At 37.2% G+C, this 27,116-nt stretch overlaps 1 protein-coding gene across 7 annotated transcripts in view; it reads right to left on the bottom strand.

Moving 5' to 3' along the window:
* ADAM32 (ADAM metallopeptidase domain 32) overlaps positions 1-27,116 on the bottom strand; it is a 185,350-nt gene that overhangs the window by 63,126 nt on the left and 95,108 nt on the right. For 4 of the 7 annotated variants that reach the window (XM_008956116.4, XM_055116497.2, XM_055116496.2 and 1 more), the window contains one exon: positions 99-191. In XM_008956116.4, coding sequence (XP_008954364.3) covers positions 99-191 — 93 coding nt within the window. Of the gene's footprint in view, positions 1-98; positions 192-10,573; positions 10,755-27,116 lie in introns of all 7 variants that reach the window. The other 3 variants (XM_003830707.6, XM_055116494.2, XM_055116495.3) reach the window with 1 other exon arrangement.

The following is a 27,116-nucleotide window of genomic DNA, read 5'->3' as shown; positions in this document are numbered from 1 at the left end:
TTAATTGATGTAATTACAGCTGTAGGTCTAAGTGTTGTAAAGTACCCTGCACATGATTTGTTATATATTTGAAAGATGTTCATAAGCTTAAATCTTACTTGACAGTCTTTGCAGCACAGTCCTTTATAACATTTTGCTCCGTCTTTCAGTACACAAGTTCGAAAATCACAACAGCTTGCAGGTCCACATTGCTATGAATTAGTGAAATGTACAAGTAAAAATACATCATGACAATAGTAAAATCTTTACTAGGAGTTATATTTTGATGGGCTTACTGTTTGAATTTGGAAAAGGATATGAATGCTGCTGATAGTTACAGGTTTTAACATCTTTAAATATTTAAAACACTAATGTAGGACTTTTACTACCAGTCACAAGAGAGTAACTAGTAACCTACTTACCTTCCTCTGGACTATATTCTCTACTTAAAAGACATGGAGAATGTCAGAATGGATAAAAAGCGAGACCTCACTATATGCTACCTATAAAAATACATCATGTATGAAGACACATAGACTGAAAATAAAGGCATGGAAAAATATATTACATGCACATGGAAACACAAAAGAGCAGGAATAGCTATATTTATATTAGATAAAATAGACTTCAAGTCAAAGACTGTAAAAAGAAACAAAGGTGGTCCCCATATACTACTAAAGTAGTCCATTTAGCAAGAGAATATAATAATTCTAAATACAGTGCACCCAACACTGGTGAACCCAAATATATAAAGCAAACATTAATAGACATAAAGAGAAAGAAAGAATAAATTACAATAATACCTGGACAATTCAACACCTCACTCAGTAATGGAAAGATCACCCAGACCAAAAAAAAAAAAAAAAAAATCAACACAGACATCAGAGTTAAACCACACTCTAGACCAAATGGACCTAACACAACATTTCTTCAAACAGCTATAGAATACATACTATTTTCATTAGCAAGTGAAATATTCTTCAGAATAGACCATATGCTAAGCTAAAAAACAGATCTCAACAAATTCAAAAAACAATTAAAATCATATGAAGTATCTTTTCTGATCATAAGGGAATAAAACTAGAAATCAATAACAAGAACTTAGAAAACTACACAAGCACACAGAAATTAAACAACATGCTCCTGAATGATCAATAGTCAATGAAGAAATAAAGAATAAAAATAAAAAATTGTTTGAAACAAATGAAATAGAAACACAGCATAACAAAACCTATGAGATACAGCAAAAGCAATACTAAGATGGTAGTTTATAAGAATAAATGCTACATGGAGGGTGCTCAACATATATTTTGTGAAATGATTTGAAGGGGGAGTTAGAAATAAAGTCAATTATCCATGAAAAAAAAAAAAGAATAAATGCCTACATCAAAAAAGGAGAAAATTTTCAAATTAGCAACCTAATGATGCACCTCAAGGAACTAGAAAGGCAAGAAGAAACTAAACCTAAAATTAGTGGAACAAAAGAAATAATATAGATCCAAGCAGAAATAAGTAAGAGACTCTAAGTGCAAGTTGAATAAAAAAACAAAACCCATCCATCTGCTGTCTTCAAGAGATCCATCTTATATGTAACAAAGCCAGTAGGCTAATAGTAAAGGGTTGCAGAAAGATCTATCATGCAAATGGAAAACAAAAAAGAGCAGAAGTCAATATTTTTATAGTAGATAACACAAACTTTGGACCAAAAACAGTAATAAAAGATAATGACATCACATAATGATAAAGAGTTCAATTCAACAAGAAGACTTAATGGTACCAAATATATATGCACTGAACACTGTAGAACCTAGATTCTAACTACTTCTAAACCTACAAAAACACTTAGTCACACAATAATAGTGGAGAACTTTAATACCCCACTGACAGTGTTAGACAGATCACCAAGACAGAAAACTAAAAAAGAAATTCTGAATGTAATTTAACACTTGACCAATTGGACCTAATACTAATACACACTTACAAAGTACTCCACATTTCAACAAAGAATATACATTTTTCTTAGCCGTGCACAGAACATACTCTAAGATCAACCACATGCTCAACCATAAACCAAGTCTAAATAAATCTTTTAAAAATTGAAATTATACCAACCATACACTCAAGCCACAGTGAAATAAAAATAGAAATCAATACCAAGAAGATATCTCAAAAACCACACAATTACATGGAAATTAAACAACTTGCTCTTGAATGACTTCATGTTGCTGAAAGAGGCACCAAAGAGGGTGGGAAAGAATGTCTTGAATTGTCAACAGCAACCATCCCTTATCCCCCAGCAGCAGCTTCATGGTGCGGAGAATCTGTGTGACTCAGGGAGGAGAGCACAGTGTCTATGAGGCTTTGCATTGAATTCAATGTTGCCCTGACACAGTGTAAAGCAGAATCAGGCTATACTCAGCTGACACCCATCCATAGAGGGGGCATATAAACCAGCCCTAGCCAGAGGGGAATCATCCATCTGATCAGTCAGAGCTTGAGTTCCAGCAAGCCTCACCACCATGGGCTGGAGTACTCTGGGGCCCTAAGTGAACTTGAGGGGCAATCTATGACACAAGGACTGCAATGACTAGGCAAGTCCTAGTGGTGAGCTGGGCTCTAAGCCAGACTGCAGGGGCAAGTGACCTGTAGAGACACCAGCCAGGGAAGCTAAGAGAACACTTGTGCCATCCTTCCCCCAGCCTCAGGCAGCAGAGTGCACAGCGCCAAAAAGACCCCGTCCTTCTGGTTGAGAGAAAAGGGAAGAGTAAAGAAGACTTTGTCTTGCATCTTGGATACCAGATCAGCCACAATAAGATACGGCACTGATCAGGGTGGTGAAGTCCCCATTCCAGGTCCTAGTTCCTAGATATTTCTAAACACACCCTGGCCAGAAGGGAACCTGCTGCCTTGAATGGAAGGACCCCATCCGGGAAGGATCAATCACCTACTCACTAAACAGCCCTTGGGCCCTAAAGAATGAACAGTGATACCCAGGTACTATGCTGTAGGCCTGGAGTAGAACTTAGTCATGCTGACTTCAGGTACACGCTCTACCACAGTGAGGTAGAGCACCAAGAGGGCTCTTGGGTTCCCTTATTCCAGGACTTTTCTCTTAGATAGCACTTCTGGACCTGTCCTGGGACAGACGGGAGCCCACTGCCCTGAAGAGTGAGTCCCAGGCCTTGCACACCCACAACAAGCTGACTAAGGAATCACTGGGCCTAAACTCAACATCAGTGGTGGCCTGGCATTACTCCCTGTGGGCCTGTGGTGGCAGAGGCCATAGGGTGAGGGTCCTTAGCCTATGGGAAAAAAAGTAAGAGTAGAAAGGACTGTGTCAAGTGGTTGGAATGCCAGATCAGCCACAGTAGAACAGAACACCAGGTGTATTTCTAAGGTTTCTGACTCCAATCCCTGGCTCCAGGATGGCATCTCTGCACCTGCCCAGGGGCTGTGAGAACTTGCTCCCTAAAGGGGAGGACACAAGCCTGGTTGGCTTTGCCACCTGCTGATCGTGGAGCTCCAGGGCCTTGAGTGAACATAGTCAGTAGTCAGGTAGTGGTTTCAGCAAGCCTTGCGTGAGACCCAGTGCCATGCTGACTTCAGGTCTGATCCAGCACAATCTAAGTGGTGGTGGCCACAGGAATGTGTCTCTCCAACCCCAGCTCCAGACAGTCAGCACAGAAAGAAAGAGAAATTCCATTTGTTTGAGAGAAAGTAAGGAAAGAAAACTAGTGTCTCTGCCTGGTAATCCAGAGAATTCTTCTGGGTATTATCCAAGACCACCAAGACAGTACCTCTAAGAGTCTGCAAAAAACCACACCATTACTGAGGTTGGGGTGACCCCTAATGCAAATATGGCTTAAATCACAGCACTTAAGTCCTTTCAAATACTCTGGAAAACCTTCCCAAGGAGGATGACTACAAATAAGCTTAGATGGCAAAGACTATAATAAATACCTAACTCTTCAATGCCCAGAAACCAAAGAACATCCACAAGCATCAAGACCATCCAGGAAAATCTGACTTCACCAAATGAACTAAATAAGACATCAAGGACCAATCCTGGAGAAACAGAGATATGTGACCTTTCAGACAGAGAATTCAACATAGCTATTTTGAGGAAACTCAAAGACATTCAAGACAACACAGAGAAGGAATTTAAAATTCTATCAGATAAATTTTAAAAGTAAATTGAAATTATTTAAAAAATCAAGCAGAAATTCTGCAGTTGAAAGACACAATTGACCTACTGAAGAATGCATCAGAGTCTCTTAATAGCAGAACTGACCACGCAGAAGAAAGAATTAGTGAGCTTGAAGAAAGGCTATTTGAAAATCCACAGAGGAGACAAATAAAAAAAGAATAAAAAAGAATAAAGCATATCTACAAGATCTACAAAATAGCCTCAAAGGGACCAATCTAGGAGTTATTGGCCTTAAAGAGGAGGTAGATAAAGAGATGGGGGTAGAAAGCTTTTTTCAAAAATATAATAACATAACTACCCAAACCTAGAGAAAGATATCAATATCCAAGCACAAGAAGGTTATAGAACACCAAGCAGATTTAACCCAAAGAAAACTACCTCAAAGCATTTAATAATCAAACTCCTAAAAGTCGAAGATAAAGGATCCTAAAAGCAGCAAGAGAAAAGGAACAAATAATATACAATGGAGATTCAATATGTCTGGCAGCAGACTTTTCAGCAGAAACCTTACAGGTCAGGAGAGAGTGGCATGACATATTTAAAAGTGCTGGAAAAAGAAAACTTTTGCCTTAGGATAGCATATCCGGTAAAAAAAATATATATATATATTCTTTAAACATAATGGAGAAATAAAGACTTTCCCAGAGAAACAAAAGCTGAGGGATTTCATCAACACCAGACCTGTCCTGCAAGAAATGTACAAGGGAATTATTTAATCAGAAAGAAAAAGGACGTTAACGAGTGATAATAAATCATCTGAAGGTACAAAACTCACTGGTAAGAGTACCTACAAAGAAAAACACTTTATTATTATAACACTTTAACTGGGGTGCATAAAACTACTCTTATTCTAAGCAGAAAGACTAGATGATGAACCAATCAAAATAATAACTACAACTTTTCAAGACATAGTCAGTACGATATATATAAATAGAAAAAACAAAAAGTTGGAAAGCAGGGGGAGGAAGTAAAATCAGAGTTTTTATTAGCCTTCTTTTTGCTTGTTTGTTTGTGCACAGTGTTAAATTGCTATCAGCTTTAAATAATGGGCTAGAAGATAGTATTTGCTAGTCTCATGCTAACCTCAAATCTAAAAACATATAACAGATACACAGAAAATAAAAAGCAAGAAATTAAATCATATCACCAGAGGAAAATCACCTTTACTAAAATGAAGATGAAGGAAAGAGGAAGATGAAGGAAACAGAAAGGGAAGGGAAGGAAAGGAAAGAGGAGAAAGGGGAAAGGAAAGGAAGAAGAAAGACAAATAACAAAAGGGCAGGAGAAAGTTCTTATTTATCAATAATAACATGGAATGTAAATCAATTAAATGCTCCAATCAAAAATCAAAGAGTGGCTGAACAAATTTTAAAAACAAAAGAAATTAATGATCTGTTGCTTACAATAAATACACTTCACCTATAAAGGCATACACAGACTGAAAATAAATGGATGGAAAGGGATCCTTTGCCAATGGAAACTAAACAAAGAGCAGGAGTAGCTAGACTCATATCCGACAAAACACATTTCAAGACAAAAACTATAAGAGACAAAGAAGGTCATTATATAATGACAAAGGGGTCATTTCAGCAAGAGTATATAACAATTGTAAATACATATGCACCCAACACTGGAGCACCCAGATATATAAAGCAAATATTATTAGAGCTAAAGAGAGAGCTAGACCCCAATACAATAACAGCTGGAGACTTTGACATCCCACTTTTAGCACTCAGCAGACCTTCCAGACAGAAAATCAATAAAATCAATAAAGAAACATCAAACTTAATCTGCACTATAGATAAAATGAATCTAATAGATATTTACAGAACATTTCATCCAACAGCTGAAAAATACACATTCTTTTCTTCAGAACATGAATCATTCTCAAGTATAGACAGACCATATGTTAGGTCACAAAAGAAATCTTCAAGCATTCAAAAAAATTAAATAATATCAAGCATCTTCTCTGACCACAATGGAATAAAACAAGAAACCAATAACAAGAGGAATTTTGAAAACTATTGCAAATACATGGAAATTAAACAATATGCTCCTGAATTCACAGTGGGTCAATGAGGAGATTAACAAGGAAATTAAAAAATTTCTTGAAACAAATGATAATGGAAATACAACATACCAAAACCTATGGGATAGAGCAAAACAGTACTAAAAGGTATGTTTATAGCTCTACGCACTTATATCAAAAAGGAAGAAAAACATTTCTATATAGTAACAGTGAACAATCTGAAAATCAAGAAAGTAATCCCATTTACAATAACTATAAATGAAATAAAATGTCTAGGAATTAGTTTAATCAAATAAGTGAAAGATCTCTACAATGAAAACTATAAAACATTGATGCAAGAAATTGAGAACACCAAAAATGAAAAAATATTCCATGTTCATGGATTAGAAGAACCAATATTGTTGAAATAGCCACACTACCCAAAGAAATCTACAAATTCAATGCAATCTCTATCAAAATACCAGTGACATTCCTCACAGAAATAGAAAAAAAAATCCTAAAATTTATATGGAATCACAAAAGACCCAGAATAGCTAAAGCTATCCTGAGCAAAAAGAACAAAACTAGAGGAATCACATTACCTGATATCAAATTATACTACAGAGGTATACTAATCAAAATGATATGGTACAGAAACATAGACCAGTGGAACAGATTAGAGAACCCAGAAACAAACCCATTAATCTACAGTGAACTCATTTTTGACAAAGGTGCCCAGAACATACACTTGGGAAAGAACAGTCTCTTCAATAAATGATGCTGAGAAAACTGGATATCCACATGCATGACAATGAAACTAGACCCCTCTCTCTCACCATATACAAAAATCAAATGAAAATGTAGTAAAGACTTAAATCTAACACCTCAAACTATGAAACTACTACAAGAAAACATTAGAGAAAGTCTCCAGGACATTGGACTGGACAAAGATTTCTTGAGTAATACCCCACAAGCACACAAAACCAAACGAAACATGAATAAATGGGATCACATCAAGTTAAAAGCCTTCTGCATAGCAAAGAAAGCAATCAACAAAGTGAAGACACAACCCACAGAATGGGAGGAAATATCTGCAAACTACCCATCCAACAAGGGATTAATATCCAGAACATAAAAGGAGCTCAAACAACTCTATAGGAAAAAATCTAATAATCTGATTTAAAGGTGGGCAAAATATCTGAATAGACATTTCTCAAAAGAAGACATACAAATGGCAAACAGGTATATGAAAAGGGGTTCAACATCAATGAGTAACAGAGAATTGCAAATCAAAACTACAATGAGATATCATCTCATCTCATTTAAAATGGCTTTTATTCAAAAGGCAGGCAATAACAAATGCTAGTGAAGATGTGGAGAAAAGGGAATACTTGTACACTGTTGGTGGGAGTATAAATTAGTACAATCACTATGTATAACAGTTTGGAGGTTCCTCAGAAAACTAAAAATAGAGCTACCATATGATCTAGCAATCCCACTCCTAGGTATGTTCCCAAAAGAAAGGAAATCATTACGTCGAAGAGATATCTGCATGCCCATGTTTACTGCAGCACTATTCTCAATAGCCAGGATTTGGAAGCAGTCTAACTGTCCATCTACAGATGAATGGATAAAGGAAATGTGGTACATATATACAATGGAGTACTATTCACCCATAAAAAAGAATGCGATTCAGTCATTTGCAACATGGATGGAACTAGAGGTCATTATATTAAGTGAAATAAGCCAGGCAGAGAAAGACAAACACTGCATGTTCCCACTTATTTGTGGGAGCTAAAAATTAAAACAATTGAACTCATGGAGATAGACAGTAAAAGGATGGTTACCAGAGGCTGGGAAGGGTAGTTGGGCAGGTGGGGAGGGGACAAGGGAGTAAGGATGGTTAATGGGTATGAAAAATTAGTTTGAAAGAATGAATAAGAGCTAGCATTTCATAGCACAACAAAGTGTCTGCAGTCAAAAATAATCTAGTTGTACATTTTTAAATGAGTAAAAGAGTATAATTGGATTGTTTGTAACACAAAAAAATAAAGTTTGAGGGAATGAATACCTCATTTACCTTCATGTGATTATTACGCATAGCATGCCTGTATCAAAATATCTCATGTAACCCATAAATATATGGTAGATGTATGTGCAATAGATGTATGTATAAATATACACATCTACTACCCATAAAAATTAGAAATTTTTTAAAAAGATATAGACAAAAGAAAAGAAAAGTTGGTTAAGGGATCTAAAATACAGGTAAATGGAAGGGATTAGTGCTAGCACTCAATAGTACAGTAGGGAAATTATAGTTAATAATTTATTGTATACTTCAAAATAGCTAGAAGGGAAGAATTATAATATTCCCAGCACAAATAAAATATAAATATATGAGGTGGTACATATTCAAATTACCCTGATTTGATCATTACGCATTCTATACAGGTATCAAAATATAACATGTACCCCCAAAATATATACAACTATTATATATCAAAAAATTGCTTAAAAAGTAAATTTTAAATGTTTTCTCCACAAAAAAATAATAAGCATGTGAGGCGATGGATTTGTTAATAACCTTGACTTAATCATTACAGAAAGTAAATGTATATCCAAACTGCACTGTATCCCAGAAATATATACAATTATTATTTGTCCATTGAAAATAATTGTTTTTAAAAAATCGCCAGTAAGAGCATGCTCAACATCATTAAAGTAATCAAGAAAATGCAAATTTAAACCACTACAAAACCACTGGAATAGCTAAAATTTAAGAAGTGGATAATAACAAATTCTAGTGCAGATATGAAGGAACTCAAAGTTTCATATGCTGCTGACAGGAGTGTAAAAAGATACAACCATTTTGGAAAATATTTTGGCAATTTCTTATAAACATACACATATCATATGACCTAGAAGTTGTACTTCTACAGATTAAGAATAATGGACCAATAGTTTAACAACTTAAATGTCCATTAGCAGGTGAATGGTTAAAACAGATTGTGGTATATCCACACAATTAAATATTACTCAAAATTAAAAGGGAGAAACTATTGTGATATGAAATAAATGGATGAATCTCAAAAACACTATATTGAAAGGAAAAAGCCAGACATAAAAAAATATGTGCTGTCTCATTTCATTTATATGACTTTCTAGACCAGGCAAAGGTAACAGAATCAGAAATTATCTGGAGACAGGTGGAGGTAGAAATGACTGCAAATATGAATAAGCTTTTGGGGATGATGAAAATATATATCTTAATTATACCAATAGTTATATACATTTGTTGAAACTCATCAACCCGTACACTTAAAATGGGTGCATTTTATTGTATGTGGATTATACCCCAATAAGATTGATTTTTTTTAAAAAATCAAGAACCAGGTATGGTAGCTCATGCCTGCAATCCCAGCACTTTGGGAGGCCGAGGCAGGTGGATTACTTGAGGTCAGGAGTTTGAGACCAGCCTGACCAACGTGATGAAACTGTCTCTACTAAAAATACAAACTTAGCCAGGCATGATGGCAGGCACCTGTAATCCCAGCTACTTGGGAGGCTGAGGCAGGAGAACCGCTTGAACCCAGGAGGCGGAGGTTGAAGTGAGCCGAGATTGCTCCATTGCACTCCAGCCTGGGCAACAAGAGCAAAACTCCATCTCAAAAAATACATTAATTAAAATAAAATAAAAAATAAAGAAAGATGACTTGTTCTACCAAATAGTTAAACATAATACAAAAACACAGTAATTAAAATAATGTGATATGGTTCAAGTAATTCAGACCTATGGATGTAACAAACCCTAATAAATTTCTGTCTACCTTGTAACCAAGGAAATTTATAACATTTGCAGTACTGCTACAAATACTGAATTATATAAAAGCATTAAACCCTAGGCCTTTTGAATTCATTATATTTTCAGGGTTTCCCTATCAAGTGAATAATCAAAATATCTAGTGTTCATATTGATATTGATACAGATTCCTGTACTACTGATTCCATTGTGAAGTAATAACCTAAAGGACACATTGGGCTGCTTAATCAATCTTCATTAAGACATCTGTAAAATGTCCAAAGATTAAGCAGAGATTTGTAAAGAACCCTATATATTTAGTCTGAAACTCAAAAGCTTATTCTAGACTCTCCTGTTTCCCATTACCAATAATTTTTTGCAGTACATTATAAACTTGTTCAAAATTCTTCAACCTACAAAATCTAGACAGTATTTTCTTGTATGTATTTCGACCCAACTTCACTTACTGTCAACATTCTGCATGGTACTCATTCACATTTGAGATATATGACATTTATGAAAAAGATAAACTAAAACAATAAATTTATTAATCAATTTTCCTAGTTATCATACTTACAGCCTCAGTACCACAATCACAGGTTTCATTTCCCTCCAATCTGCCATTGCCACAGACTGGTTTCGGAGATTTTTTTTGCATTTGTGGCTTATTCTGAAGACATTTGACACCCACATTTGAAATGAAATTTTGAAAGCTCCTCAAACTGCAACTGCTAAAAGTCTTCACACCATTGGATTGCCTAAAGATTAATCCATATAATGTCATTGGCAGTATACTTCTGGAAACACATTTCTATATGATATAAATTAATTTCAAAATGTTAAATTCAATTGGCTGTTACAAATGTTTATAATAAGTGCTTAGAGGCCAAAATCATACTTGAGGATGTCATGTGATTTTATTCACTGGAATACATGTTCTTAATAAAACAAAATTAAGTACAATTCAATAGCAACACACACACACACAGTAATCCAATTTTAAAATAGGCAAAGGATTTGAGCAGATATTATTCCAAATAAAAATCAGCACCCAGATTTGGACAGACATCACTTCAAATAAAAATTAGCACCCAATTAACCACAAAATTTTATTAAACAAATGATAATGTGCTTAGTCCTGAAGATCTCAGAAAAAAAGTGTATATTTATCAAAATTATATATTATTATGTCCATATACCAATAATAAAGAGAATTCATTGACTAGTTCCATAGGAAGTCCATTTTTACTATATTGGTATGTAGTAAACATCTGTAAGGCAAGGAAGAAACTGAGATTTATTGAGTACCTATTATGTGCCAGGTTTCATTACTGATTTGGCTGTGCACATTGTCTTGAAAGTGACGATTTAAGATATCAGATGTGGAAGAGGAGGCAGAGTAAGATCACGGGATAGAACCCTCCAGTGATCATCCCTCTGTAGGGACACTGAAGTGAACAATTATCCATGCAAGAAAACACCTTCACAAGAGCTAAAAGAATGAGGTAAAAGATCACAGTAACTGGTTTTGGCATAATAACAAGAAAAGACACATTGAAGAGCATGGGAATGACAGTTTTGCATTGCCCACACCATCCCTTCCCCAATCTGAAGCAATGCACATAGAGAGTGAATTTGTCTTTTTAGGAGAGGGAGAAGGAAGTGTGCATGGGACTTTGCCTGAGAAGCCTGTACCAGCCCCACTACCGTAAAACACAGCACCAGGCTGAACCCCATGGTCCCTGATTCCAGGCTGGTGCCCACAGATTTCTAGACCTGCCCCAGCTAAGAAGAAAATTCATCACCCCAGCAGGATAGAGCCAAGCCTTGGCCAGCTTCACCACTGGCTGATGAAAGAAGCTTTAGGCCATGAATAAATATCAGCAGCAGTCAGGTAATAGTGACTGTGGGTGTTAGGTGAGCAAACCCTAACCATTACTGTGCTGGTCTATGAGGCCATGGGCTTCAGGTGTAAGCCAGTATGCTGCCAGTTGCAGTGGCCATGAAAGTGCATGTATCACCTCTCCTGCAACTCCAGACAGTGCAGTATAGAGAGCAACTCCTTCTGCTAGGGGAAGAAAAAGGAAGTGAGCAAGAGACTTTGGGCTTGGAAACCCACAGAACTGTCTCTGATATTCCCCAAGTCCATCAGGGTTGGATGCATAGGAATCTTCAAGAGAGCCACAGCGTAATTGAGCTTAAGGTGCTATCTAGTGCTGAAATGGCAGCAGTGACCATGGTCTTAACTCATCAGTCAGTACTCTTGGAATTTCTGTAAGGTCCTCTGAAGAAGGACCAATACAAACAAGGCCAGACTGTAAAGATGAGAAGAAATACTTAATTCTTTAATGCCCAGATACATCCACAAGCATTAATAACATTCAGGAAAATATGATCCCATCAAGTATAATAAATAAGGCACCAGTAACCAAACCTGGAGAAATATGTGTAAACTCTTACACAGAGAATGCAAAATAGATGTTTTGAGGAAGCTCAAATAACATCAAGAAAACACAGAGAAACAATTCAGAAAATTAATTATCAGAGATACTTAACAAAGAGATTGAAATAAGTTTAAAAATCAAGCAGAATTCCTGGAGCAATAATAGATAAACTGAAAAATGTATTAGAGGGTCTCGAAAGCAGAAGTGATCAAACAAAAGGAAGAATTCATGAGCACAAACACAGGCTATTTGAAAATATGTCAAGAAGAAAAAAGAAAAAGTGAATTTAAAAGAACAAATAACACTTATTGGATCAGTGAGATACCAAATGTACAAGTCATTGACCTTCAAAGGCAGTAGAGGAAGAGAAAGGGGGTAGAAAGGTTATTTAAAAGAACAAAGAACAGTTATTGGATCAGTGAGATAGCAAATGTAAGAGTCATTGACCTTCAAAGGGAGTAGAGGAAGAGAAAGGGGGTAGAAAGGTTATTCAAATAAATAATAATGGAAAGTTGTCCAAACCTCAATATAAATATCCAGTTACAAGAAGGTCAAAGATCACCAAGAAGAGTCAACCGAAATAAAACTACCTCAACGCATATAATAATCAAACTCTCATAGGTCAAAGACAATAGAGACTCCTAAAAGCAGTAAGAGAAAAGAAGCAAATAACATATGAAGGAGTGCCAGTACATCTGGCAGCAGAATTCTCTATGGAAACCTTAAAGACCAGGAAGGACTGGAATGACATATTCCAAGTCCTGAAGGAAAAAACTTTCAACCAAGAATATTGTACCCAGGAAAACTATCCTTAAAAATGAAGGAGTGATTCAAAACTCTTAGACCAATGAAAGTGGAGGGAATTCATCACCACCAAACCATAAGAAATGCTAAAAGAAGTTTTTCAGTCTGACAGAAAAGAATGCTAATGTGCAACAAGAACACATGTGAAGGTATAAAAGTAAACAAACAAATTTAGAACACTCTAACACTGTAACTATGGTGTGTAAACCATTCCTATCTTTGGTATAAAGATTAAAAGCCAAAGATATTGAAAACAATAACTACAACAATTTTTAAGAGATAGGTAATATAAAAATATGTGAATTTAGAGATCAAAAAGTCAAAATTGGGGAGAAGGGAGTTAAAGTGTAGAGTTTTTTAGGTTGTGTTTGTTTCATTCTTTGTGATCAAAAAGTGGGTATTATCAAAAAGACAAAAAATTACACACTATAAAAGATGAGGATAAAGGCAATATCTTGAACATTCTTAGTGAAAATGTAAATTACACAACCATTATGAAAAACAATATGAATCTTCCTCAAAAAACTAAAAATAGGACTACTATATGATCTAGCAATCCACAACTGGGTATATATCTGTAAAAAAAAAATCAGAATGTCACAGAGATATTTGCACTCCCATGTTTACTGCAGCACTATTCACAATAGCCAAGACATGAAATTAATCTAAATGCCCATCTACAGATAAACTGATTTTTAAAATGTGGTATATATATAAATGGAATATTATTCCACCATAAAAAGGAATGGAATCTTATCATTTCTGACAATATAAATGGAGCAGGAGGACATTATGTTAAGTGAAATAAGCCAGACACAGAGACAAACACCTCATGATCACACTCACGTGTGAAATTTTTAAAAAGTTGATTTCATAAAAAAAGTTGATTTCATAAAAATAGAGAGTAGAATAGTGGTTACCAGAGGCTGTGAGGGAAAGAGAGAGAGGAAGACTGGGAGAGGTTGGTTAATGTGTAAAAGTTAGTTAAACAGGAAGAATAAGTTCTGGTATTTTATTACACAGTAGGGTGACTATACCAAATGACAATGTAGTGCATATTCCAAGACAGCTAGAAGAGCAGATTTTGAATGTTATTGTCATGCTGAAATGATAAATGTTTACAGTGATGGATATGGGAATTACCCTAATTTCATCATTATACAATATATGCATATGTTGAAACATTACACTGTACCCCCATATACACGTAAAAATTTTGGTCCATTATAAATTTTTAAAATGTATGAATAAAAAAAGACATGAGTTGTCACTTTTAAAAAGTATATATAAATCAAATTATCAAAATGATATATCAGGAATAGGAGGGGGCTTCAAAATGGCTGAGTAGGGGAGCCTGGCACTTTTCTCATGCACAAAAAAGACCAAAAGAGCAAGTAAATAACCAGACATTAAATAGAGGTTCTAAGAGCAAGCACTGGAATTCATTGGAGAAGTGACAAAAAAAACTTCTGAGATGTAGAAAGACAGAGGAGCAGAGAAGCCAGCCTGGCCATAATAAGCTTAAATCCAGAAGCAAATCCTCACTGCAAGAAAAGGTAAACAAGATCCCCAGCCATCCACATTCCTATTGTGGACAGCTACAGTCCTAGCGGTGGGACAGTGCCTCAGTCCACACAGGCTCTGAGATTAGTATAGGCAGGTGCTTCGAGTCCACAAGTTGGTATTGTTCCACAGACGGTGTTTGTGCTGGATCCCAAACACCCCCATCCCCCACCCACCAAGACCCAAGCTGACACAGCACTATACCATTTTGAGAGCCCAGCCCCACCAAACCACCAGATTCAGGTTCAGATCCTGAACTGAATCCCAACAGTTCCAGCATCTCCACATCCCTATCATCCCATTGACATACCCCCACATCCACCCAGAGGGCTGCAGTGTCACAAAACAGGATTGACCCAGGAATGTAGTTGTGTCTCCAGCACTCTAGCTGATTCAGTGTCTATAACCCAGGAAATGAGTGGTGCAGTGCACCAAGAAGGTGACCTCAAGGATGAAGGGAACCAAACAAATGCTCCCCAGAGCTTGAAAGCTTCCTACCCAGGTCTGCTGCAACTGACAGCAACCCAGAACCCTCCAATGTCAAGGTCACTGTGTATCTGCATCTACCTTCAGAGGGACTTAGGACTGGCCTGATAACATGCTGTCCTGGGGCCTGAGGACAAGCTTGCCCCACCTGCTGACTTCAGTGCCCATGCAGACCATCTGGAAACCTGAGAACAGGCCCAGTCTACCAACTGCCACCACTGCTGGCACCTGAGCATGTCACTTGGATGCCAGAAGAACAATCCACTCAAAACCACCATCACTGGTGCCTTTCTATGCCACCTGAAGGCTCCAGCAAGCCCTGCCTACCACCACCACCATGGGTGCTGAAGGACCAATAAACCTGGCATCCTTGTCCTTAGCAGAACCTCACCACAGCCTCCACTAACAAACACAGACCAAGCTACTGGGGAAATCATAAACACCATTGATGCTGCTAACAGACAAAGAAATCCTATGGAGACTACAATTCTGTGCTCACCAATAAATAAGGCCAAAATATCCTATCCAACTAATACTATAAATACATCTATAGGGAAAAGTATTTCCCCATGAAAGTCAACTCATTAAATTGTAAGAAGCAACCGATACACCAGATGTGCCAATATTAATGTAAAGACACAAAAATATGCATGAAACAAGCAAGAAAAAATATACCTCTAAAGGAATACAAAAATTATGCAGTAACAGAGCCAAAACAAAAGAAATCTATGAAATGTCTGAAAAAGAATTCAAAATAATGATAGTAAAGAAACTTAGTGAGACAAAACAGAGCACAGATAAATAATACAAAGAAATCAGGAAATATAATTTTAAGGTGGTTCCAAGATGGCCGCATAGGAACAGCTCCAGTCTACAGCTCACAGCCTGAGCAACGCAGAAGATGGGTGATTTCTGCATTTCCAACTGAGGTTCCAGGTTCATCTCACTGGGGCTTGTCAGACAGTTGGTGCAGGACAGTGGGTGCAGCGCACCAAGTGTGAGGCGAAGCAGGGCAAGGTATCACCTCACCCAGGAAGTGCAAGGGGTCAGGGAATTCCCTTTCCTAACCAAGTGAAGCTGTGACAGATGGCACCTGGAAAATCAGGTCACTCCCACCCTAATACTGTGCTTTTCCAATGGTCTTAGCAAACGGCAGGAGATTATATCCCACGCCTGGCTCAGAGGGTCCCACGCCCACGGAGCCTCACTCATTGCTAGCACAGCAGTCTGAGATGGAACTGCAAGGTGGCAGCGAGGCTGGGGGAGGGGCGCCTGCCATTGCCAAGGCTTGAGTAGGTAAACAAAGCTGCCTGGAAGCTCAAACTGGGTGGAGCCCACCGCAGCTCAAGGAGGCCTGCCTGCCTCTGTAGACTCCACCTCTGGGAGCAGCACATAGTCAAACAAAAGGCAGCAGAAACCTCTGCAGACTTAAATGTCCCTGTCTGACAGCTTTGGAGAGAGTAGTGGTTCTCCCAGCATGGAGTTTGAGATCGGAGAACAGACAGACTGCCTCCTCAAGTGGGTCCCTGACCCCCGAGTAGCCTAACTGGGAGGCACCCCTGAGTAGGGGCAGACTGACACCTCACAGGGCCAAGTACCCCTCTGAGACAGAACTTCCAGAGGAATGATCAGGCAGCAACATTTGCTGCTCAGCAATATTCACTGTTCTACAGCGTCCGCTGCTGATACCCAGGCAAACAGGGTCTGGAGTGGACCTCCAGCAAACTCCAACAGACCTGCAGTGAGGGTCCTGACTGCTAGAAGGAAAACTAACATACAGAAAGCACATTCACACCAAAACCCCATCTGTACGTCACCATTATCAAAGACCAAAGGCAGACAAAACCACAAAGATGGGGATAAAACAGAGCAGAAAAGCTGAAAATTCTAAAAATCAGAGTGCCTCTACCCCTCCAAAGGAACACAGCTCCTCGCCAGCAACAGAACAAAGCTGTATGGAGAATGACTTTGATGAGTTGAGAGAAGGCTTCAGATGATCAAACTTCCCCAAGCTAAAGGAGGAAGTTTGAACCTATCACAAAGAAGCTAAAAAGCTTGAAAAAATATTAGACGAATGGCTAACTAGAATAACCAGTGTAGAGAAGTCCTTAAATGACCTGATGGAGCTGAAAACCATGGCACAAGAACTATGTGACAAATGCACAAGCTTCAGTAGCTGATTCGATCAACAGGAAGAAAGAGTATCAGTGATTGAAGATTAAATGAATGAAATGAAGCGAGAGAGAAGTTTAGAGAAAAAACAGTGAAAAGAAATGAACAAAGTCTCCAAGAAATATGGGACTATGTGAAAAGACCAAATCTACGTCTGATTGGTGTACCTGAAAGTGATGGTGAGAATGGAACCAAGTTGGAAAACACTCTGCAGGATATTATCCAGGAGAACTTCCCCAATCTAGCAAGGCAGGCCAACATTCAAATTCAGGAAATACAGAGAATGCCACATAGATACTCCTTGAGAACAGCAACTCCAAGACACATAATTGTCAGATTCACCAAAGTTGAAATGAAGGAAAAAATGTTAAGGGCAGCCAGAGAGACGGGTCGGGTTACCCACAAAGGGAAGCCCATCAGACTAACAGCGGATCTCTCAGCAGAAACTCTACAAGCCAGAAGAGAGTGGGGGCCAATATTCAACATTCTTAAAGAAAAGAATTTTCAACCCAGAATTTCATATCCAGCCAAACTAAGCTTCATAAGTGAAGGAGAAATAAAATCCTTTACAGACAAGCAAATGCTGAGAGATTTTGTCACCACCAGGCCTGCCTTATAAGAGCTCCTAAAGGAAGCACTAAACATGGAAAGGAACAATCAGTACCAGCCACTGCAAAAACATGCCAAATTGTAAAGACCATCAATGCTAGGAAGAAACTGCATCAACTAACGAGCAAAATAACCAGCTAACATCATAATGACAGGATCAAATTCACACATAACAATATTAACCTTAACTGTAAATGGGCTAAATGCTCCAATTAAAAGACACAGACTGGCAAATTGGATAAAGAGTCAAGACCCATCAGTGTGCTGTATTCAGGAGACCCATCTCCCATGCAGAGACACACATAGGCTCAAAATAAAGGGATGGAGGAAGATCTACCAAGCAAATGGAAAACAAAAAAAGGCAGGGGTTGCAATCCTAGTCTCTGATAAACAGACTTTAAACCAACAAAGATCAAAAGAGACAAAGAAGGCCATTACATAATGGTAAAGGGATCAATTCAACAAGAAGAGCTAACTATCCTAAATATATATGCACCCAATACAGGAGCACCCAGATTCATAAAGCAAGTCCTTAGAGACCTACAAAGAGACTTAGACTCCCACACAATAATAATGGGAGACTTTAACACCCCATTGTCAACATTAGACAGATCAATGAGACAGAAAGTTAACAAGGATATCCAGGACTTGAACTCAGCCCTGGACCAAGTAGACCTAATAGACATCTACAGAACTCTCCACCCCAAATCAACAGAATATACATGCTTCTCAGCACCACATCACACTTATCCCAAAATTGACCACATAGTTGGAAGTAAAGCACTCCTCAGCAAATGTAAAAGAATAGAAATTATAACAAACTGTCTCTCAGACTACAGTGCAATCAAACTAGAACTCAGGATTAAGAAATTCACTCAAAACCACCCAACTACATGGAAACTGAACAACCTGCTCCTGAATGACTACTGGGTACATAACAAAATGAAGGCAGAAATAAAGATGTTCTTGGAAACCAATGAGAACAAAGACACAACATACCAGAATCTCTGGGACACATTCAAAGCAGTGTGTAGAGGGAAATTTATATCACTAAATGCCCACAAGAGAAAGCAGGAAAGATCTAAAATTGACACCCTAACATCACAATTAAAAGAACTAGAGAAGCAAGAGCAAACACATTCAAAAGCTAGCAGAAGGCAAGAATGAAATAAGATCAGAGCAGAACTGAAGGAGATAGAGACACAAAAGAAAACCCTTCAAAAAAATCAATGAATCCAGGAGCTGGTTTTTTGAAAAGATCAACAAAATTGATAGACTGCTAGCAAGACTAACAAAGAAGAAAAGAGAGAAGAATCAAATAGACGCAATAAAAAATGATAAAGGGGATATCACCACCGATCCCACAGAAATACAAACTAACATCAGAGAATACTATAAACACCTATACGCAAATAAACTAGAAAATCTAGAAGAAACAGATAAATTCCTGGACACATACACCCTCCCAAGACTAAGCCAGGAAGAAGTTGAATCTCTGAATAAACCAATAACAGGCTCTGAAATTGAGGCAATAATTAAGAGCCTACCCACCAAAAAAAGTCCAGGACCAGATGGATTCACAGCCGAATTCTACCAGAGGTACAAGAAGAAGCTGGTATCCTTCCTTCTGAAACTATTCCCATCAATAGAAAAAGAGAGAATCCTCCCTAACTCATTTTATGAGGCCAGCATCGTCCTGATACCAAAGCCTGGCAGAGACACAACAAAAAAAGAGAATTTTAAACCAATATCCCTGATGAACATCAATGCAAAAATCCTCAATAAAATACTGGCAAACCAAATCCAGCAGCACATCAAAAAGCTTATCCACCATGATCAAGTGGGCTTCATCCCTCGGATGCAAGGCTGGTTCATCAATGCAAATCAATAAACGTAATCCAGCATATAAACAGAACCAAAGACAAAAACCACATGGTTATCTCAATAGATGCAGAAAAGGCCTTTGATAAAATTCAACAGCCCTTCATGCTAAAAACTCTCAATAAATTAAGTATTGATAGGATGTATCTCAAAATAATAAGAGCTATTTATGACAAACCCACAGCCAACATCATACTGAATGGGCAAAAACTGGAAGCATTCTCTTTGAAAACTGCCACAAGACAGGGATGCCCTCTCTTACCACTCGTATTCAACATACTGTTGGAAGTTCTGGCCAGGGCAATCAGGCAGGAGAAAGAAATAAAGGGTATTCAATTAGGAAAAGAGGAAGTCAAATTGTCCCTGTTTGCAGATGACGTGATTGTATATCTAGAAAACCCCATCGTCGCAGCCCAAAATCTCCTTAAGTGGATAAGCAACTTCAGCAAAGTCTCAGGATACAAAATCAATGTGCAAAAATCACAAGCATTCTTACGCACCAATAACAGACAAACTGAGAGCCAAATCATGAGTGAACTCCCATTCACAATTGCTTCAAAGAGAATAAAATGCCTAGGAATCCAACTTACAGGGGATGTGAACTACATCCTCTTCAAGGAGAACTACAAACCACTGCTCAACGAACTAAAAGAGGACACAAACAAATGGAAGAACATTCCATGCTCATGGGTAGGAAGAATCAATATTGTGAAAATGGCCATACTGCCCAAGGTAATTTATACATTCAATGCCATCTCCATCAAGCTACCAATGACTTTCTTCACAGAAATGGAAAAAACTACTTTAAAGTTTATATGGAACCAAAAAAGAGCCCTCATTGCCAATCAATCCTAAGCCAAAAGAACAAAGCTGGAGGCATCATGCTACCTGACTTCAAACTATATTACAAGGCTACAGTAACCAAAACAGCATGATACTGGTACCAAAACAGAGATATAGACCAATGGAACAGAACAGAGCCTTCAGAAATGATACCACACATCTATAACCAACTGATCTTTGAAAAACCTGACAAAAACAAGAAATGGGGAAAGGATTCCCTATTTAATAAATGGTGCTGGGAAAACTGGCTAGCCATATGTAGAAAGCTGAAACTGGATCCCTTCCTTACACCTTATACAAAAATTAATTCAAGATGGATTAAAGACTGAAATGTTAGACCTAAAACCATAAAAACCCTAGAAGAAAACCTAGGCAATACCATTCAGGACATAGGCATGTGCAAGGACTTCATGTCTAAAACACCAAAAGCAATGGCAACAAAAGCCAAAATTGACAAATGGGATCTAATTAAACTAAAGAGCTTCTGCACAACAAAAGAAACTACCATCAGAGTGAAGAGGCAACCTACAGAATGGGAGAAAATTTTTGCAATCTACTCATCTGACAAAGGGCTAATATCCAGAATCTACAATGAACTCCAACAAATTTACAAGAAAGAAACAAACAACCCCATCAAAAAGTGGGTGAAGGAGATGAACAGACACTTCTTAAAAGAAGATATTTATGCGGCCAACAGACACATGAAAAAAATGCTCATCATCACTCGCTATCAGAGAAATGCAAATCAAAACCACAATGAGATACCATCTCACACCAGTTGGAATGGCAATCATTAAAAAGTCAGGAAACAACAGGTGCTGGAGAGGATGTGGAGAAATAGGAACATTTTTACACTGTTGGTGGGACTGTAAACTAGTTCAACCATTGTGGAAGACAGTGTGGCAATTCCTCAAGGACCTAGAACTAGAAATACCATTTGACCCAGCCATCCCATTACTGGGTATATACCCAAAGGATTATAAATCATGCTGCTATAAAGACACATGCACATATATGTTTATTGCAGCACTATTCACAATAGCAAAGACTTGGAACCAACCCAAATGTCCATCAGTGATAGAGTGGATTAAGAAAATGTGGCACATATACACCATGGAATACTATGCAGCCATAAAAAATGATGAGTTCATGTCCTTTGTAGGGACATGGATGAAGCTGGAAACCATCATTCTCAGCAAACTATCACAAGGACAAAAAACCAAACACCGCACGTTCTCACTCATAGGTGGGAATTGAACAGTGAGAACACTTGGACACAGGAAGGGGACCATCACACACTGGTGCCTGTTGTGGGGTGGGGGGTGGTGGGGGGGATAGCATTAGGAGATATACCTAATGTAAATGATGAGTTAATGGGTACAGCACACCAACGTGGCACATGTATACATATGTAACAAACCTGCACATTGTTCACATGTACCCTAGAACTTAAGGTATAATTTTAAAAAGTTAAAAAAAAAGAAATCAGGAAAACAATTCATAATTTCAATGAGAAATTTAACAAAGAGATAGATATCATAAAAAAGAATCAAACAGAAACCTTGAAAGTGATTATTTCAATAAATAAAATTAAAAATACAAATGAGAGTTTCCATAGTAGACCAGATTAATCAGAAGAAAGAATTTCTGAACTTGAAGACAGAGCTTTTTAAATTACCTGATCAGACAAATTATATACATATATGACAGAAAGCCTACATGACACATGAAACAGCATACAGGAACAAAATATTCACATTTTGGGACTAGAAGGAGAAGAGACGTAAAGGCATAGATGACTTATGTAAGGAATAATAGCTGAAACTCTCCAAAGTTTTGCAAGAGATATAGACATCAAGATACAGGTAACTAAAGATCTTGAAATATGTTCAACCCAAAAAGGTCTTGTTCAAGGCACGTATAGTCAAACTACCAAAATTCAAAAACAAAGAGAGAATTCTAAAAGCAGAAAGAGAAAAATGTCAAGTCATGTATAAAGGACTACCCATGAGAATAAATGTAGATTTCTCAGCAGAAACCTTACAGGCCAGGAGAGAATGAAAGTATATATTCAAAGTACTGCAAGAAAACAACTATCAGCCAAGAATATTATACACAGCAAAGCTATCCTTCAAAACTGAAAGAGAAATAAAATGTCTTTTTCAGACAAGAAAAAAACAAAGAATTTGTCACTACTAGACTAGTCCTATAAGAAATGCTTAAGAGAATCCTAAACCAGGAAGTAAAAGGAGAATAGCTACCATCCTGAAAACACATACAAGTGTACAACTCACTGGTGGAATAGATGAGAAAAGAAAAGGAGAAGAGAAAAGAAAAGGAGAAGAGAAAAAAAATGTTAAATGCTATCACGACCCAAATTATCTAATGTAAAGGTATACAATAAAACAGGAAGAAAGGCTGAGCATGGTGGCTCACGCCTGTAATCCCAGCACTTTGGAAGGCCAAGGTGGGTGGATCACCTGAGGTCAGGAGTTCGAGACCAGCATAGCCAACATGGTGAAACCCCATCTCCACTAACAATACAAAAGTTAGCCAGGCATGGTGGTGCACACCTGTAGTCCCAGCTACTTGAGGGGCTGAGGCTGGAGAATCGTTTGAACCCGGGAGGCAGAGGTTGCAGTGAGCCAAGATCACACCACTTCACTCCACCCTGAGTGACAAAGTGAGACCCTGCCTAAAAGAAAAAAAGAGGAAGAATGAAAGAAAGAATATATCAATCAGAAAACAATTGACAAATGACAGGAGTAAGTCCTAATTTATTAATAACAATATCAAATGTAAATGGCTTAAATTTCTAAATTAAAAAATATAGACTGGCTGAAAGGACTTAAAAATATATATGCTGCCTATAAAAACTCACATTGTAAAGACATGTAGACCAAAAGTGAAAGAATAGGAAAAAAAAATTCTGCACAAACAGAAACCAAAAGCATGAAAGAGTAGCTATACTTATGTCAGAAAAAAAATAGATTATAGGATAAAACACATTAAAAAACCCAAGTCATTATATAATGATAAAGAGAACAATTCAGCAAGAGTACATAAAAATTATAAATATATATGCACCAAACACTGGAGCACCCAGATATATAAAACAAATATTATTAGAAGTAAACAGAGAAATAGACCCCAATACAATAATAGTTGTTGACTCCAACACCCCTCTTGAAGCATTGGACAGATCATCTAGGCAGAACATCAACAAAGAAACATCAGATTTAATCTGCAGCACTATCAAGCAAATAAACCTAACAGATATATACGGAAGATTTCATCTAACAGCTGCAGTCTAAACATTCTTTTCATTAGTACATGGAACATTCTCCAGCATAGTCCACATGTTAGGCCACAAAAGAAGTCTCAAATAATTTTAAAACACTGAATACATATTAAGTACCTTCTTAGACCATATGAAATAAAAGTAAAAATCAATAATAATAGGAATTTTGAAAACTGTACAAATACATGAAAGGTAAACGAATGCTCCTGAATAACCATTGGGTCAATGAACAAATTAAGAAGGAAACAACAAATTTCTTGAAACAAATGAAAATGAAAACAAAATATATCAAAACTAGTGACATACACAAAAGAAGTACTAAGACAGAATTTTATGACAATAAATGTCATCAAAAAAGTAGAAATATTTCAAATAACCTAATGATGTACTTCAGGAACTAGAAAAGCAAGAAAAAACCAAACCCAAAATTAGTAGAAAAAAATAAAGACCAGAGCAGAAATAAATGAAATAGAACCTAAAAAATAAAAAGAACTAAAGAAGCAAAAATTAATTTTTGGAAAACATAAACAAAATTGATATACAGATATCTAGACTAAACAAGAAAAAATGAGCAAAGACCCAATAAATTAAATAATGATAACGAGACATTACAACAGATACCACAAAAATACAAAAAATCATTAGAATCTATTGTGAACAACTCTATGCTGACAAATCGGAAAACCTAGAGGAGACAGATAAATTCCTGGACACATACAACCTGCCAAGATTGAACAAGGAAGAAATAGAAAACCTGAACAATCTAATAACAAGTAATGAGACTGAATCAATAATCAAAAGTCTCCCAACAAAGAAAGCCCATAACCACATGACTTTACTGCTAAATTCTATCAAACATATAAGGAAGAACTAACACCAGTTTTTCTCAAACTATTCCAAAACATCAAAGAAAAGGAAATTCTCGCTAACTCAGTCTTGAGGGAGGCCAGCATTACCCTGATAGGAAAATCAGACAAGGACACAACAAAAAAAAAGAAAACTACAGGCCAATATCCCCAATGAACATAGACACAAAAATTCTCAACAACGTATTAGTAAACCTAATCCAACAACACATCAAGGAGATATATTATATAATGATCAAGTATGATTTATACCAAGATTGCAAGGATGGTTTAACATATATGAATTAGTAAATATGATACATCACATCAATGGAATGAAGGACAAAAACTGCAAAATCATTTCAATAGCCACAGAAAATGCATTTGATAAATTTCAACATGACTTCATGATAAATACTATCAATAAGTTAGATATAGAAAAAATGTACCTCAGCATAATAGGGCCATATATAACAAACCCACAGCTAACACCCTACTGGACAGGAAAAAGCTTAAAGCCTTTCTCCCAATAACTGGCACAAGACAAGAATACCACTTTCACCACTTTTAACCAACATAGTACTGAAAATCCTAGCCAGAGGAATTAGGGAAGAGAAATAAAAGGCATCCAAACTGGAAATGTAGAAGTCAAATTTTCCCTCCTTGTAGGTGACGTGCTCTTATATATAGAAAAATCAAAGATTCCACCAAAAAACTCTAAAAACTGATCAACAAATTCAGTAAAATTGCAGGATTCAAAATCAGCATACAAAAATTAGTAGCCTCTCTATTCTCCAGAAACAAACTAGCTGAATAATAAATCAAGAAAGCAATCTCATTTACAATAGCCATGAAAAATATAAAATACCTAGAAATAAACTGAACCAAGGAGGTAAAAGACTTCTACACAAAAGCTACGAAACAGAGATATAAAAAAATTAAAGAGAACAAAAACATATGGAAAAACATCCACCCATGTGGAGTAGAGAAATTAATAGTTATCATGATCATACCACCCAAAGCGATCTACAGATCCAACAAAATCCATAACAAAATACCAATAATATTCTTCACATAAGTAGAAAAAACAATCCTAAAATTAATATGGAACCACAAAAGATCCTTCAAAATATACTGTAAGTCTGTAGGAATAAATTCAGAACAGTATTGGTATAAAAACAGACAAACAGAGCAATGAAACAGAATAGAAAGCCAAGAAATAAACCCATCTATTTACAGCCAACTGATTTTCTTCATAGATACCAAGAACATATACGTGTGCTGGGAATAACTGGATATCCATATGCAGAAGAATGAAACTAGGGCCCTATCTCTAACCACATACAAAAATCAACTCAAAACGGATTAAGGACTTAAACGTAAGGCCGGAAACTGTAAAACTGCTAGAAGAAAACAGAAATATTTCAGGACATTGTTCTAGGCAGATTTTATGGCTAAGACTTCAAAAGCATAGGCAACAAAAACAAAAATAGACAAATGGAACTCTATTAAACTAAAAAACTTCTGTACAGCAAAAGAAACAATCAACGGAATGAAGAGACGATCTGTAGAATAAAAGAAAATATTTGCAAACTATTCATCCAATAGGTGGTTAATATCCAGAATATACAAGGATCTCAAAAACCTCAACGGCAAATAAAAAAATAATCGCATTTAAGGGGAGAGGTGGCAAGGTGGCCAATTAGACACAGCCAGGAATAACATCTGCCACTGAGGGACTGGGACATTAGGAAGACTGGTGGGCTCCTAGCAGATCTTCAGAGAAGGCAATAAGAGCAGACAGAGGGAAGACACAGATGCTGGGCTGAAGGGGAAGGAAGCTGGGAACCCTACACGAGACTACTATGCACTGGGACTTCTTCCTGGCCCCAAAACACTCCTGGGGAAAGGGTGAGTTTAACAGGCAAGAAGCAACCTGCTCTCACCACAGGACCCTGGAATCCCAGCAGGAGGAGAACCCCCAACCACCACGGATGCTTGAGTTGGCCCGGAGAGCTGCTTACAGAAGTGGCAGAGGCAGAACTCCAACCGGTGTAGAGCCCAGAGGTTTGGTGCAGGAGTGTCAGTAGTAGAGCATGACCAGCGTCACCCATCTGCCTAGGCTTAACTTCCTTCCATACGAGACTTTAGCCCTAGGGGAACTGTCGTACC

Source organism: Pan paniscus, chromosome 7, assembly GCF_029289425.2.
Source record: "Pan paniscus chromosome 7, NHGRI_mPanPan1-v2.0_pri, whole genome shotgun sequence".
In the NCBI taxonomy this organism is placed as follows: domain Eukaryota; kingdom Metazoa; phylum Chordata; class Mammalia; order Primates; family Hominidae; genus Pan; species Pan paniscus.
The sequence above is the reverse complement of the archived record's forward strand: the minus strand, read 5'-3'. Positions and strand labels throughout refer to the sequence as shown.